The sequence below is a fragment of the Pseudophryne corroboree genome, chromosome 6 (genome assembly GCF_028390025.1).
Source record: "Pseudophryne corroboree isolate aPseCor3 chromosome 6, aPseCor3.hap2, whole genome shotgun sequence".
Lineage (NCBI taxonomy): Eukaryota > Metazoa > Chordata > Amphibia > Anura > Myobatrachidae > Pseudophryne > Pseudophryne corroboree.
Window position 1 is genome coordinate 187,929,443 of NC_086449.1, and position 14,038 is coordinate 187,943,480.

Here is a 14,038-nt window from a genome sequence, read left to right on the forward strand (position 1 = left end):
ATTCATTCTGCGTTTGGAAAAGGAGTGGAAACGCTTACGGTCACATACCGTTGGAAAAAGGTGCGCAATTCCATAGGCAAATGCAGAATGAGGGAAATATTTTGTGGAACCTCTATTATGAAAATAAGTGAAATATAAGTGTTTTTTTGTTTTTTTTTTGGTGCAAGATTAAATGTTCTATTTCCCTCTCTGGCCGTGTGAGGTGCTGGGAGGTATGCTGCCAGCGCTCACTACCATTCCCCCAACTAGAGACCTTTCCTGTTGCCCTTCAGCTGCCGCTGTCCTGAGCCTGAGCACATCCCCGGCCCCCGCTATCATCTCAGCTAAACTCCAGCAAGTTGGCTGTGTTTGAGCCCCCCTAATATACCCCCACCTGGACAAATCCCCCATATCTCCCCCCCCCCCCCCCCCCCGCCCCGTCTCTCTGGGTGCTCCCGATCCCCCCACGCAGGCTCGGTTCCCCCTCGCCGTGGGCTGGGCTCTGTCCGTGGTGCTGAATCGGCGGCGTCACATGACATCCAGCTCACGGGCTCCGGAGACCCAGGACCCGCCGCCACCGCTGCCAATTACCGGGTCAGGGGGAGGAGCCAGCCTGCGGAGGGTTTCGGGCTGCACCGGGGGAGGAGTGGGATTATTGTACCCGGCTGTACGGGGAGTACCGGACAAGGGGGGAAGAGCGGGGGCACCGTGCGTGGGGCGGGGCTCCGAGCCCAGGCCACAAGATGCAGCGGCTCCGGTTGAACGAGGCTCACGCCGTGCACCTGGGGCAGCTGGCCCGGAAGGACGGGACCCGGAGAGGCGTCCTTAGCAAGCGCAGCTCGGACAACAGCCGCTGGCAGAGCCGGAGCTTCTCCCTGCTGCACAACCTGCTCTTCTGCTTCGAGAGCGAGTCCAGCGGCCGCCCGTGTGCGCTCTACCTGCTGGAGGGATGCAGCTGCGAGCGAGGAGCCAAGGGGGGCCCGGACAGACAGGTACTTACACTGCGGGGGGTGCGGGGGCTGCCCGGACAGACAGTTACCCACGCTGCTGGGGTCCCGGACAGAGACAGACAGGTAACCACACTGCAGAGCCCCGGACAGACAGGTACTGTACCCACACTGCAGAGCCCCGGACAGACAGGTACTGTACCCACACTGCAGAGCCCCGGACAGACAGGTACTGTACCCACACTGCAGAGCCCCGGACAGACAGGTACTGTACCCACACTGCAGAGCCCCGGACAGACAGGTACTGTACCCACACTGCAGAGCCTCGGACAGACAGGTACTGTACCCACACTGCAGAGCCTCGGACAGACAGGTACTGTACCCACACTGCAGAGGCCCAGACAGACAGGTACTGTACCCACACTGCAGAGGCCCAGACAGACAGGTACTGTACTCACACTGCAGAGCCTCGGACAGACAGGTACTGTACCCACACTGCAGAGCCTCGGACAGACAGGTACTGTACCCACACTGCAGAGGCCCAGACAGACAGGTACTGTACCCACACTGCAGAGCCTCGGACAGACAGGTACTGTACCCACACTGCAGAGCCTCGGACAGACAGGTACTGTACCCACACTGCAGAGCCTCGGACAGACAGGTACTGTACCCACACTGCAGAGCCTCGGACAGACAGGTACTGTACCCACACTGCAGAGGCCCAGACAGACAGGTACTGTACCCACACTGCAGAGGCCCAGACAGACAGGTACCCACACTGCTGGGGCTCCGGACAGACAGGTACCCACACTGCAGTGCCCCGGACAGACAGGTACTGTACCCACACTGCAGAGGCTCGGACAGACAGGTACCCACACTGCTGGGGCTCCGGAAAGACAGGTACCCACACTGCTGGGGCTCCGGAAAGACAGGTACCCACACTGCTGGGAGGGGCAGGCAGACAGGTACCCACACTGCAGAAACCTGGTCAGACAGGTACCACACTGAAGGGGGTCGGACAGACAGGTACCTACACTGGGGAGTGTCCGAACAGACAGGTGCCAACACTGTAAGAGGCCCAGTCAGACAGCTGTATACACTGCTGGAGCCATGGACAGACAGCTATGTAAACTCCGGTGGATTTAGGTTACCAAAATGCGGAGGACATGGACAGACAGGTACCAACACAGTAGGGGGCTCGGACAGACAGGTATTCAAAGTGCAGGGTATCCGGACAAACAGGTACTCACACAGCAGGGGACTGGACAGACAGGTACTAAGACTGTAGGTAGCCCAGACAGACAGGTACCCACACTGCGGCTGTCTCAGACAAACAGGTACTCACACTGTGGAGGACCTGGACAGACAGCTACTCAAACTGTGAGTGACCCAGCCAGACAGGTTTACACACTGCGGGTGGCCAAGACAGGCAAACAGGCCTGGACTGCGGATGTGAGACTGGTGCTCCAAATAGACAGGTGTACTCTACATAGTGTGGGGGTTGACATGCACAGTTTGGGGTAATAGACTGGTACAGGGGGCTCAGCACAGGTACATGGGGTCCGCACAGGTATAGGGTGATCTGCACATGTACAGGGGGTCTGCACAGGTACAGGGGGTCCACACAGTTATAGGGGGTTCTGCACACGTACAGTGGGTCTGCACAGGTGCATAGGGGGTTCGCACAGGTACATAGAGGGTTTGCACAGGTACAGGGAGGGGTCCACACAGGCAGGTACAGGGGGATCTGCACAGGTACAGGGAGTGCAAACAGGTAGTGGTAATGAGAAGTGTATATGGTTGGCATAAGCAAACACAGGATGGGGGGGTTCCAACTTCCATGTGCCTGGAAAACCCCCTCCAAGGCAGCAGCTCAAATCATGACCAGAATAGCTATATTGAATAGTACAATATTACCAGAGCTAGAGCTGAGGCCACAACATGCAGTATAAGGGATGGAACTGAGCTGCTGAAAATACCCAGAGACAGCAGCTTTTGTTGTTTGTGTGGAAACGAGCAATCCATTAGTGCACCAGACCAAACTGCCCCTCCACGGGCTGACCACTGCTATCCCTCCTCTAGAAATCCTACATTTGCCACCAGGTTTGTGAGGTATGTATCTAGGGAGTCAGTTGTATCTAGCAAGGAGCACAGTGAGTCTTCAGAAGTATATGGAGTTGGTGGACGTAGAGTAGGTATAGAAGGCAGGACAGAGAAGTATATAAAGCTAAGAGGAAAGACAGCGTGGCCTATTGTCACTGTAGTCTGCAGAAGGTTACTGACAGGAGCAGGATGACAGAACACGCAGGCCTACACGTTTTGGGTTATGTATGTTCAGGGGGAAAAAACATAATGACAGGAAGAAGGGTTGAGGGCTCAGATAAAACTCCTACCAGTATTCACAGATGAGGGAATATGCATAATTATTATTATTTCTCTATCGTCCTAAGTGGATGCTGGGGTTCCTGAAAGGACCATGGGGAATAGCGGCTCCGCAGGAGACAGGGCACAAAAAAGTAAAGCTTTACTAGGTCAGGTGGTGTGCACTGGCTCCTCCCCCCATGACCCTCCTCCAGACTCCAGTTAGATTTTGTGCCCGAACGAGAAGGGTGCAATCTAGGTGGCTCTCCTAAAGAGCTGCTTAGAGAAAGTTTAGTTTAGGTTTTTTTCTTTACAGTGAGTCCTGCTGGCAACAGGATCACTGCAACGTGGGACTTAGGGGGAAAGTAGTAAACTCACCTGCATGCAGAGTGGATTTGCTGCTTGGCTACTGGACACCATTAGCTCCAGAGGGATCGAACACAGGCCCAGCCGTGGAGTCCGGTCCCGGAGCCGCGCCGCCGACCCCCTTGCAGATGCTGAAGCGTGAAGAGGTCCGGAAACCGGCGGCTGAAGACTCCTCAGTCTTCATAAGGTAGCGCACAGCACTGCAGCTGTGCGCCATTTTCCTCTCAGCACACTTCACTGGGCAGTCACTGAGGGTGCAGAGCGCTGGGGGGGGGCGCTCTGAGAGGCAAATATAAACCTTATACAAGGCTAAAAATACCTCACATATAGCCCATAGGGGCTATATGGAGATATTTAACCCCTGCCTGACTGGAAAAATAGCGGGAGAAGAACCCGCCGAAAAAGGGGCGGGGCCTATCTCCTCAGCACACGGCGCCATTTTCTGTCACAGCTCCGCTGGTCAGAACGGCTCCCAGGTCTCTCCCCTGCACTGCACTACAGAAACAGGGTAAAACAGAGAGGGGGGGCACATTAATGGCTATATATATATATATTAAAGCAGCTATAAGGGAGCGCTTAATATAAGGATATCCCTTGTATATATAGCGCTTTGTGGTGTGTGCTGGCAGACTCTCCCTCTGTCTCCCCAAAAGGGCTAGTGGGTCCTGTCTTCATTAGAGCATTCCCTGTGAGTTTGCGGTGTGTGTCGGTACGTGGTGTCGACATGTATGAGGACGATATTGGTGTGGAGGCGGAGCAATTGCCAAATATGCAGATGTCACCCCCCAGGGGGTCGACACCAGAATGGATGCCTTTATTTGTGGAATTACGTGATGGTTTATCTTCCCTTAAACAGTCAGTTGAGGACATGAGGCGGCCGGACAATCAATTAATGCCTGTCCAGGCGCCTCAAACACCGTCAGGGGCTGTAAAACGCCCTTTGCCTCAGTCGGTCGACACAGACCCAGACACGGGCACTGATTCCAGTGACGACGGTAGAAATTCAAACGTATTTTCCAGTAGGGCCACACGTTATATGATTTTGGCAATGAAGGAGACGTTACATTTAGCTGATACTACAGATACCGTAAAACAGGGTATTATGTATGGTGTGAAAAAACTACAAACAGTTTTTCCTGAATCAGAAGAATTAAATGACGTGTGTGATGAAGCGTGGGTTGCTCCTGATAAAAAGTTGATAATTTCAAAAAAGTTATTGGCATTATACCCTTTCCCGCCAGAGGTTAGGGCGCGCTGGGAAACACCCCCTAAGGTGGACAAGGCGCTCACACGCTTATCCAAACAAGTGGCGTTACCCTCTCCTGAGACGGCCGCACTTAAGGATCCATCAGATAGAAAGATGGAAGTTATTCAAAAGAATATATACACACATGCAGGTGTTATACTACGACCAGCTATAGCAACTGCCTGGATGTGCAGTGCTGGAGTAGTTTGGTCAGAATCCCTGATTGAAAATATTGATACCCTAGATAGGGACAATGTTTTACTGTCGTTAGAACAAATAAAGGATGCATTTATCTATATGCGTGATGCACAGAGGGATATTTGCACACTGGCATCTCGGGTGAGTGCTATGTCCATTTCAGCCAGAAGAGCCTTATGGACACGACAGTGGACAGGCGATGCGGATTCAAAACGTCACATGGAGGTTTTGCCGTATAAAGGGGAGGAGTTATTTGGAGTTGGTCTATCAGACTTGGTGGCCACGGCTACTGCCGGGAAATCCACTTTTTTACCTCAAGTCACTCCCCAACAGAGAAAGGCACCGACCTTTCAACCGCAGCCTTTTCGCTCCTACAAAAATAAGAGAGCAAAGGGCTTGTCGTACCTGCCACGAGGCAGAGGAAGAGGGAAGAGACACCAACAGGCAGCTCCTTCCCAGGAACAGAAGCCCTCCCCGGCTCCTGCAAAAACCTCAGCATGACGCTGGGGCCTCTCAAGCGGACTCGGGGACAGTGGGGGGCCGTCTCAAAAATTACAGCGCGCAGTGGGCTCACTCGCAGGTAGACCCCTGGATCCTGCAGATAATATCTCAGGGGTACAGGTTGGAATTAGAGACGGATCCTCCTCATCGTTTCCTGAAGTCTGCCTTACCAACCGTCTCTTCCGAAAGGGAGAGGGTGTTGGAAGCCATTCACAAGGTGATAGTCAAAGTACCCCTATTACAACAAGGAAAGGGGTATTATTCCACTCTATTTGTGGTACCGAAGCCGGATGGCTCGGTAAGGCCTATTCTAAATCTGAAGTCCTTGAACCTCTACATAAAAAAGTTCAAGTTCAAGATGGAGTCACTCAGAGCAGTGATAGCGAACCTGGAAGAAGGGGACTTTATGGTATCCTTGGACATCAAGGATGCGTATCTACACGTTCCGATTTACCCCGCACACCAGGGGTACCTCAGGTTCATTGTTCAAAACTGTCACTATCAGTTTCAGACGCTGCCGTTCGGATTGTCCACGGCGCCTCGGGTCTTTACCAAGGTAATGGCCGAGATGATGATTCTTCTTCGAAGAAAAGGCGTATTAGTTATCCCATACTTGGACGATCTCCTAATAAGGGCAAGGTCCAGAGAACAGCTGGAGACAGCTTTAGCACTATCTCAAGAGGTGCTAAGACAACACGGGTGGATTCTGAATATTCCAAAATCCCATTTAATCCCGACAACTCGTCTGCTGTTCCTAGGAATGATTCTGGACACGGTTCAGAAAAAGGTTTTCCTTCCAGAGGAAAAAGCCAAGGAGTTATCCGATCTGGTCAGGAACCTCCTAAAACCAGGAAAAGTGTCAGTACATCAATGCACAAGAGTCCTGGGAAAAATGGTGGCTTCTTACGAAGCAATTCCATTCGGCAGATTCCATGCAAGAATATTCCAAAGGGATCTGTTGGACAAATGGTCAGGGTCGCATCTGCAGATGCACCTGCGAATAACCCTGTCACCAAAGACAAGGGTGTCACTTCTGTGGTGGTTGCAGAAGGCTCACCTATTAGAAGGCCGCAGATTCGGCATTCAGGATTGGATCCTGGTGACCACGGACGCCAGCCTGAGAGGCTGGGGAGCAGTCACACAAGGAAGAAACTTCCAGGGAGTGTGGTCGAGCCTGGAAAAGTCTCTTCACATAAACATTCTGGAACTAAGAGCAATCTACAATGCTCTAAGCCAGGCGGAACTTCTCCTGCAAGGAAAGCCGGTGTTGATTCAGTCGGACAACATCACGGCGGTCGCCCATGTAAACAGGCAGGGCGGCACAAGAAGCAGGAGTGCAATGGCAGAAGCTGCCAAGATTCTTCGCTGGGCGGAGAATCACGTGATAGCACTGTCAGCAGTGTTCATCCCGGGCGTGGACAACTGGGAAGCAGACTTCCTCAGCAGACACGATCTTCATCCGGGAGAGTGGGGTCTACATCCAGAAGTCTTCAACATGTTAATAGACCGTTGGGAAAGACCAATTGTAGACATGATGGCGTCTCGCCTCAACAAGAAACTGGACAAATATTGCGCCAGGTCAAGAGATCCACAGGCAATAGCTGTGGACGCACTGGTAACTCCTTGGGTGTACCAGTCAGTGTATGTGTTTCCTCCTCTGCCGCTCATACCAAAGGTATTGAAGATCATACGGCAAAGAAGAGTAAGAACAATACTAGTGGTTCCGGATTGGCCGAGAAGGACTTGGTATCCGGAACTTCAAGAGATGCTCACGGACGAACCGTGGCCTCTACCTCTGAGAAGGGACCTGCTACAGCAGGGTCCCTGTCTTTTTCAAGACTTACCGCGGCTGCGTTTGACGGCATGGCGGTTGAACGCCAGATCCTAAAAGGGAAAGGCATTCCAGAAGAAGTCATTCCTACCTTGATTAAGGCACGGAAGGAAGTCACCGTGAAACATTATCACCGCATTTGGCGAAAATATGTAGCGTGGTGCGAGGATCGGAGGGTTCCGACGGAGGAATTCCAACTGGGTCGTTTCCTACATTTCCTGCAATCAGGATTATCTATGGGTCTCAAATTGGGATCCATTAAGGTTCAAATTTCGGCCCTGTCAATATTCTTCCAAAAAGAATTGGCCTCTGTCCCTGAGGTCCAGACTTTTGTCAAGGGAGTACTGCATATACAGCCTCCTGTGGTGCCTCCGGTGGCACCGTGGGATCTAAATGTAGTTTTAGATTTCCTCAAATCCCATTGGTTTGAACCATTGAAAAAGGTGGATTTGAAATATCTCACATTGAAAGTGACTATGTTACTAGCCCTGGCCTCTGCCAGGAGAGTATCTGAATTGGCGGCTTTATCTTATAAAAGTCCTTATCTAATCTTCCATTCGGATAGGGCAGAACTGCGGACTCGTCCGCATTTTCTCCCTAAAGTGGTATCAGCATTTCATCTGAACCAACCTATTGTGGTGCCTGCGGCCACTAGCGACTTGGAGGACTCCAAGTTGTTGGACGTTGTCAGAGCCTTAAAAATATACATTGCAAGGACGGCTGGAGTCAGAAAATCTGACTCGCTGTTTATATTGTATGCACCCAACAAGTTGGGCGCACCTGCTTCTAAGCAGTCGATTGCTCGTTGGATTTGTAACACAATTCAACTTGCACATTCTGTGGCAGGCCTGCCACAGCCTAAAACTGTAAAAGCCCACTCCACAAGGAAGGTGGGCTCATCTTGGGCGGCTGCCCGAGGGGTCTCGGCATTACAACTCTGCCGAGCAGCTACGTGGTCGGGGGAGAACACGTTTGTAAAATTTTACAAATTTGATACCCTGGCCAAGGAGGACCTGGAGTTCTCTCATTCGGTGCTGCAGAGTCATCCGCACTCTCCCGCCCGTTTGGGAGCTTTGGTATAATCCCCATGGTCCTTTCAGGAACCCCAGCATCCACTTAGGACGATAGAGAAAATAAGAATTTACTTACCGATAATTCTATTTCTCGGAGTCCGTAGTGGATGCTGGGCGCCCATCCCAAGTGCGGATTATCTGCAATACTTGTACATAGTTATTGTTAACTAATTCGGGTTATTGTTAAGGAGCCATCTTTAAGAGGCCCTTTCTGTTGTCATACTGTTAACTGGGTTTAGATCACAAGTTGTACGGTGTGATTGGTGTGGCTGGTATGAGTCTTACCCGGGATTCAAAATGCCTCCCTTATTGTGTATGCTCGTCCGGGCACAGTACCTAACTGGAGTCTGGAGGAGGGTCATGGGGGGAGGAGCCAGTGCACACCACCTGACCTAGTAAAGCTTTACTTTTTTGTGCCCTGTCTCCTGCGGAGCCGCTATTCCCCATGGTCCTTTCAGGAACCCCAGCATCCACTACGGACTCCGAGAAATAGAATTATCGGTAAGTAAATTCTTATTTTATTACCAGTTATTTATATAGCGCACACATATTCCGCAGCGCTTTACAGAGAATATTTGGCCATTCACATCAGTCCCTGCCCCAGTGGAGCTTAAAATGTACAGTATATTCCCTATTTTATATACACACCATTCACACCAGGGTTAATTTTCTTTAGGGAGCCAATTAACCTACCAGTATATTTTTGAATTGTGGGAGGAAACCCATGCAAGTATGGGGCTAATATACAAACTACACACAGTTAGGGTCATGGTGGGAATCAAACCCGTGACCTCAGTGATGTGAGGCAGTAATGCTACTAACCATTACACCATCCGTACTGCCATGCAATATAGCTATCAGTGCTGGATTATTACAGGGACTACCCCATGTATAAGTGGTATTGCACTTCCAGGACTTAAAACTTTGGTTTATGCACAGTACATTGTGAACAAAATGCAGCACTTTTAGGCAGACATTCATGCACTCAGGAACATCTGAATGTTACAAAGGTTCCAATTATAAATGATGAAGACATGAAAATCCCAAATAAGGCATGTACAAGAAAATATAGTTTGTATCGTCATTGTGGGACTTGGGAGATACATGTACAGGTGGCCCTATACAGTCAGTAGTCAACCACTGAAAGGAATAATAGGTAGTGCTGGCCCATACACAGCTGTATGTGTATAGCAGTCATGGACCCTCATTCCAAGTTGATCGCTCGCTGGCTACTTTTAGCAGCCGTGCAAATGCATTGTCGCCGCCCACCGGGGAGTGTATTTTTGCTTTGCAGAAGTGCGAACGCTTGTGCAGCAGAGCGCCTGCAAAATCTTTTTGTGCAAAACAAGACCAGCCCTGTAGTTACTCTTCGTGTGTGTTGATTCTAACGACGGAGGAACGGCTTTTGACGTCACACACCCACCCAGCGTTCGCCCAACCACGCCTGCGTTTTTCCCGACATGCCTGCGTTTTTCTAAGCACTCCATGAAAACGGTCGGTTGACACCCAGAGACGCCCACTTCATGTCAATGTTCCTGTGTTCGGCTGTGCGACTGAAAGCTTTGCTAGAACCTGTAGAAAACCACGATGCTCTTTGTACCTGTACGTCACGCGTGCGCATTGCGGCGCATACGCATGCGCAGATTAGCCGTTTTTTCACTGATCGCTGCGCTGCGAACAACGGCAGCTAGCGATCAACTCGGAATGACCCCCATGGAACATAAATATGCATATACTTCAGGTAGACTATATGTATAGTTAGTATACTGAAAGCTAAAGAGAAGCTCTAACCCCATTTATGTATGAGAAAAGTTATATGTATATATAATATACCTTAAAATGCATTAACACGTTTGTTATTATAGCAGGTTTTTATACAGTACGTGACAATCTTTTAGACGGGTTGGTAACGAAATGTCGGCTATCGGCGTGCCGGTGGTCAGAAGACCGGCAGCAGCATTCCGACAGTCGAAATCCCGACATGGAGTGCCTAACCCTTAACCCCTCCTCGCATCCTAAACCTAACTGCCTCTTCCCCGCAGCCCAACCCTAACCCTCCTGAGTGGTGCCGAACCCTAACCCCCCCTCTCTCCGCACTCTGAACCTAACTGTGTTCCCCCTACAGCCTAACCCTAATTCACCGCCCCCCCCCCCACCCCCCATCACCCCCGGTGGTGCCTAAACCTAACCCCTCCTCCCTGCACCCATCCCTGGCATAGTACTTATCCGGGCCGCTGTGTTCATGGCTGGGATTCGTTGGTCGAGATTCCAGCGTTGGTATTCTGTCGTCTTTTGCCATTTTGGCGTTGGTATTCCGTCAAGTGTCAGGATTCTGGCGTCGGTATCTTGTGCGCCAGGATCCCGACCATTGGCATGGTAACCACATCCCTTTGAAACTACCCGGCCCCTTTGACAAGTCAATTAACATGATTTTAAACTTGCCGGAATGTGCCCAGCCTGTTGCATGTAGAAGCTGCTACACTACAGAGTGCCTTCATTTCACCGATATTTGGTAATACAGGCACCGTTAGGTTAAGCAGCAGGAAAAGTTTCCTGTTCCATACTGGAAGTCTGGAACCCTTACAGTACCTCAAAGCTTTAAAATCTGGCTGTGTCTGTACCACCCATGGTTCTACAAGGGACCTAGGGGCAAATTTAACAACGAGCGATATTCTTGTTATCACTCCTTACTAATCTTAAATGGTGCTCCAACCGAGCAGCTTCTGACAAGTGTTTGAAAAATGACAGTTAGCGGCTGATTGGTTGGAGCACCTTCTCAGATTAGTAACAAGTGATATCAAGAATATCACTCATGTTAAATATGCTCCTTACTTTCATCTCCTGGCCTCCATGATGGGAATACCTAAATAGAGATCTGCTGTTACTTCTTTCTATTTCATATGTGCCTATGCCATACTTGCCTACTTTTGAAAAAGCATTTGAGGGAGACTGTGAAAGTAACAACTATCAGCGCGGGTGCTTACCGCTACATCGGTGAGAGGCGTGTCATGAAAATGACTTACATCCAAATGTAAATGAGCCCCAAAGTTAGTAAGATCTATTTGTTAAAGAAAAGACACTGATATTTTGCAGAATTTGCTCGGGTATTGTGTTTTACAAGAGGTTCCATATACTGTAAGTGGCCACGGGAAACCTTATTTAAAACGCATGTAGCCATAGGGATCATTGTGCCTTATAACCAATGCAATGCAGGGAAATAGCACTGATGATCCCATTTGAATGTATGTATCTCTGATTTATTCCCCCCCCCCAAGAATGTAACAGCTGCATAATGGGGTTAAGGTGAAATCAGGGAGATTGCTGGTCTATTCAGGGAGTGAGGGAGATTGCTGCTATTTCAGGGAGCCTCCTGCAGAATGAGGGAGGGTAGGCAACTATGGCATATGCAAGTAAGGAAACTCCACCTAAAATGTGCTGCTACCCATCACACAACCCCCCCCCCCCCCCCCCCTTCCTCCATCAAATACTGTATAAGGGTTCCATGCCAGGATCACCCAGAATTTGGGAAAACATACCCCAACTGGCACCATTACATCACTTTGAAATGAAGATATTCTGTATATGGACAAATCAGGTGTATACTCCACAAAGTACTGGTAAACATGGTTTAAACATTCTGCTGAAGGCAAAAATAGTGTAGCTCATTACTTAATCTTTGAGCGTGAACAGATGTGACTGAAATGTGGAAATGGATACAGGGAGGGAGAATACTGTGGGATATTTATATACGCAGTATGTGTTATATATTATTGGAAGAATATTTGTAAAAAGAGGATGATTTACAAGATAACCAAGAGGCTGCTTTATTAAAGGTCAGGAAGCCCTATGCATAGTGTTCCAATGACAGTAGGGCTTTTTCTAATCTTGCCCAACATAGCCAGTGATGACACCGCTATTGCTGCCGCTGGCTTCCCCATGGCTTTGCATGGCACAGACAATGGGGGTAATTCTGAGTTGATCACAGCCGGAACTTTGTTAGCAGTTGGGCAAAACCATGTGCACTGCAGGGGAGGCAGATATAACATGGGCAGAGAGAGTTAGATTTGGGTGGGGTGTGTTCAATCTGCAATCTAAATTGCAGTGTAAAAAATAAAGCAGCCAGTATACCAATAAACCCTGCACAGAAACAAAATAACCCACCCAAATCTAACTCTCTCTGCACATGTTACATCTGCCTCCCCTGCAGTGCACATGGTTTTGCCCAACTGCTAACAAAAGGGGTCATTCCGAGTTGTTCGCTCGTTATTTTTTTCTCGCAACGGAGCGATTAGTCGCTAATGCGCATGCGCAATGTCCGCAGTGCGACTGCGCCAAGTAAATTTGCTATGCAGTTTGGAATTTTACTCACGGCATTACGAGTTTTTTTCTTCGTTCTGGTGATCGGAGTGTGATTGACAGGAAGTGGGTGTTTCTGGGCGGAAACAGGCCGTTTTATGGGAGTGTGTGAAAAAACGCTACCGTTTCTGGGAAAAACGCGGGAGTGGCTGGAGAAACGGAGGAGTGTCTGGGCGAACGCTGGGTGTGTTTGTGACGTCAAACCAGGAACGACAAGCACTGAACTGATCGCAGATGCCGAGTAAGTCTGGAGCTACTCAGAAACTGCTAAGAAGTGTCTATTCGCAATTCTGCTAATCTTTCGTTCGCAATTTTGATAAGCTAAGATTCACTCCCAGTAGGCGGCGGCTTAGCGTGTGCAAAGCTGCTAAAAGCAGCTTGCGAGCGAACAACTCGGAATGACCCCCAAAGTTCCTGCTGCGATCAACTCAGAATTACCCCCAATGTTACAAGTGTTACAAGTATGGAGGTGCTATTAGGAAAAAAGAAAATAATAAAATAAAAATGCTTTATTCTTTGAATATAGCATTTTTTAATGTGTATAGTTTTTTTAAATATTTGTTTTACTGTTTAATAAAAAAAAAGTAAACTGTAAAATGTGTTTGTTATTTTCTCATACGTCCTAGAGGATGCTGGGGTCTCCAAAAGGACCATGGGGTATAGACGGGATCCGCAGGAGACATGGGCACACTATAAGACTTTGAATGGGTGTGAACTGGCTCCTCCCTCTATGCCCCTCCTCCAGACTCCAGTTAGACTCTGTGCCCAGAGAGACTGGACACACACTAGGGGAGCTCTCCTGAGTTTCTCTGAAAAGACTTTATGTTAGGTTTTTTATTTTCAGGGAGACCTGCTGGCTACAGGCTCCCTGCTTCGTGGGAGTGAGGGGAGAGAAGTCAAACCTACTTCTTCTGAGTTCAAGGGCTCTGCTTCTTAGGCTACTGGACACCATTAGCTCCAGAGGGTCTGATCACTTGGTTCGCCTAGCTGCTCGTTCCCGGAGCCGCGCCGTCACCCCCCTCACAGAGCCAGAATAAAGAAGCCGGGTGAGTATTAGAAGAACAGAAGACTTCAGTGACGGCAGAAGACTTCAGAGTCTCTGAGGTACCGCGCAGCGGTCGCGCTGCGCGCCATTGCTCCCACACACAAGCGGCACTACATGGGTGCAGGGCGCAGGGAG

The 14,038-nt window shown here is 49.7% G+C and overlaps 1 protein-coding gene across 1 annotated transcript in view; it reads left to right on the forward strand.

The window, feature by feature from the left end:
* Window positions 1–445: 445 nt before the first annotated feature.
* RASGRF1 (Ras protein specific guanine nucleotide releasing factor 1) overlaps window positions 446–14,038 on the forward strand; it is a 211,317-nt gene continuing 197,724 nt past the window's right edge. Inside the window, exon 1 of the mRNA XM_063925469.1 lies at window positions 446–971. Within this exon, the coding sequence (XP_063781539.1) occupies window positions 723–971 (249 nt within the window). The 5' untranslated portion in view covers window positions 446–722. The remainder of the gene's footprint in view (window positions 972–14,038) is intronic.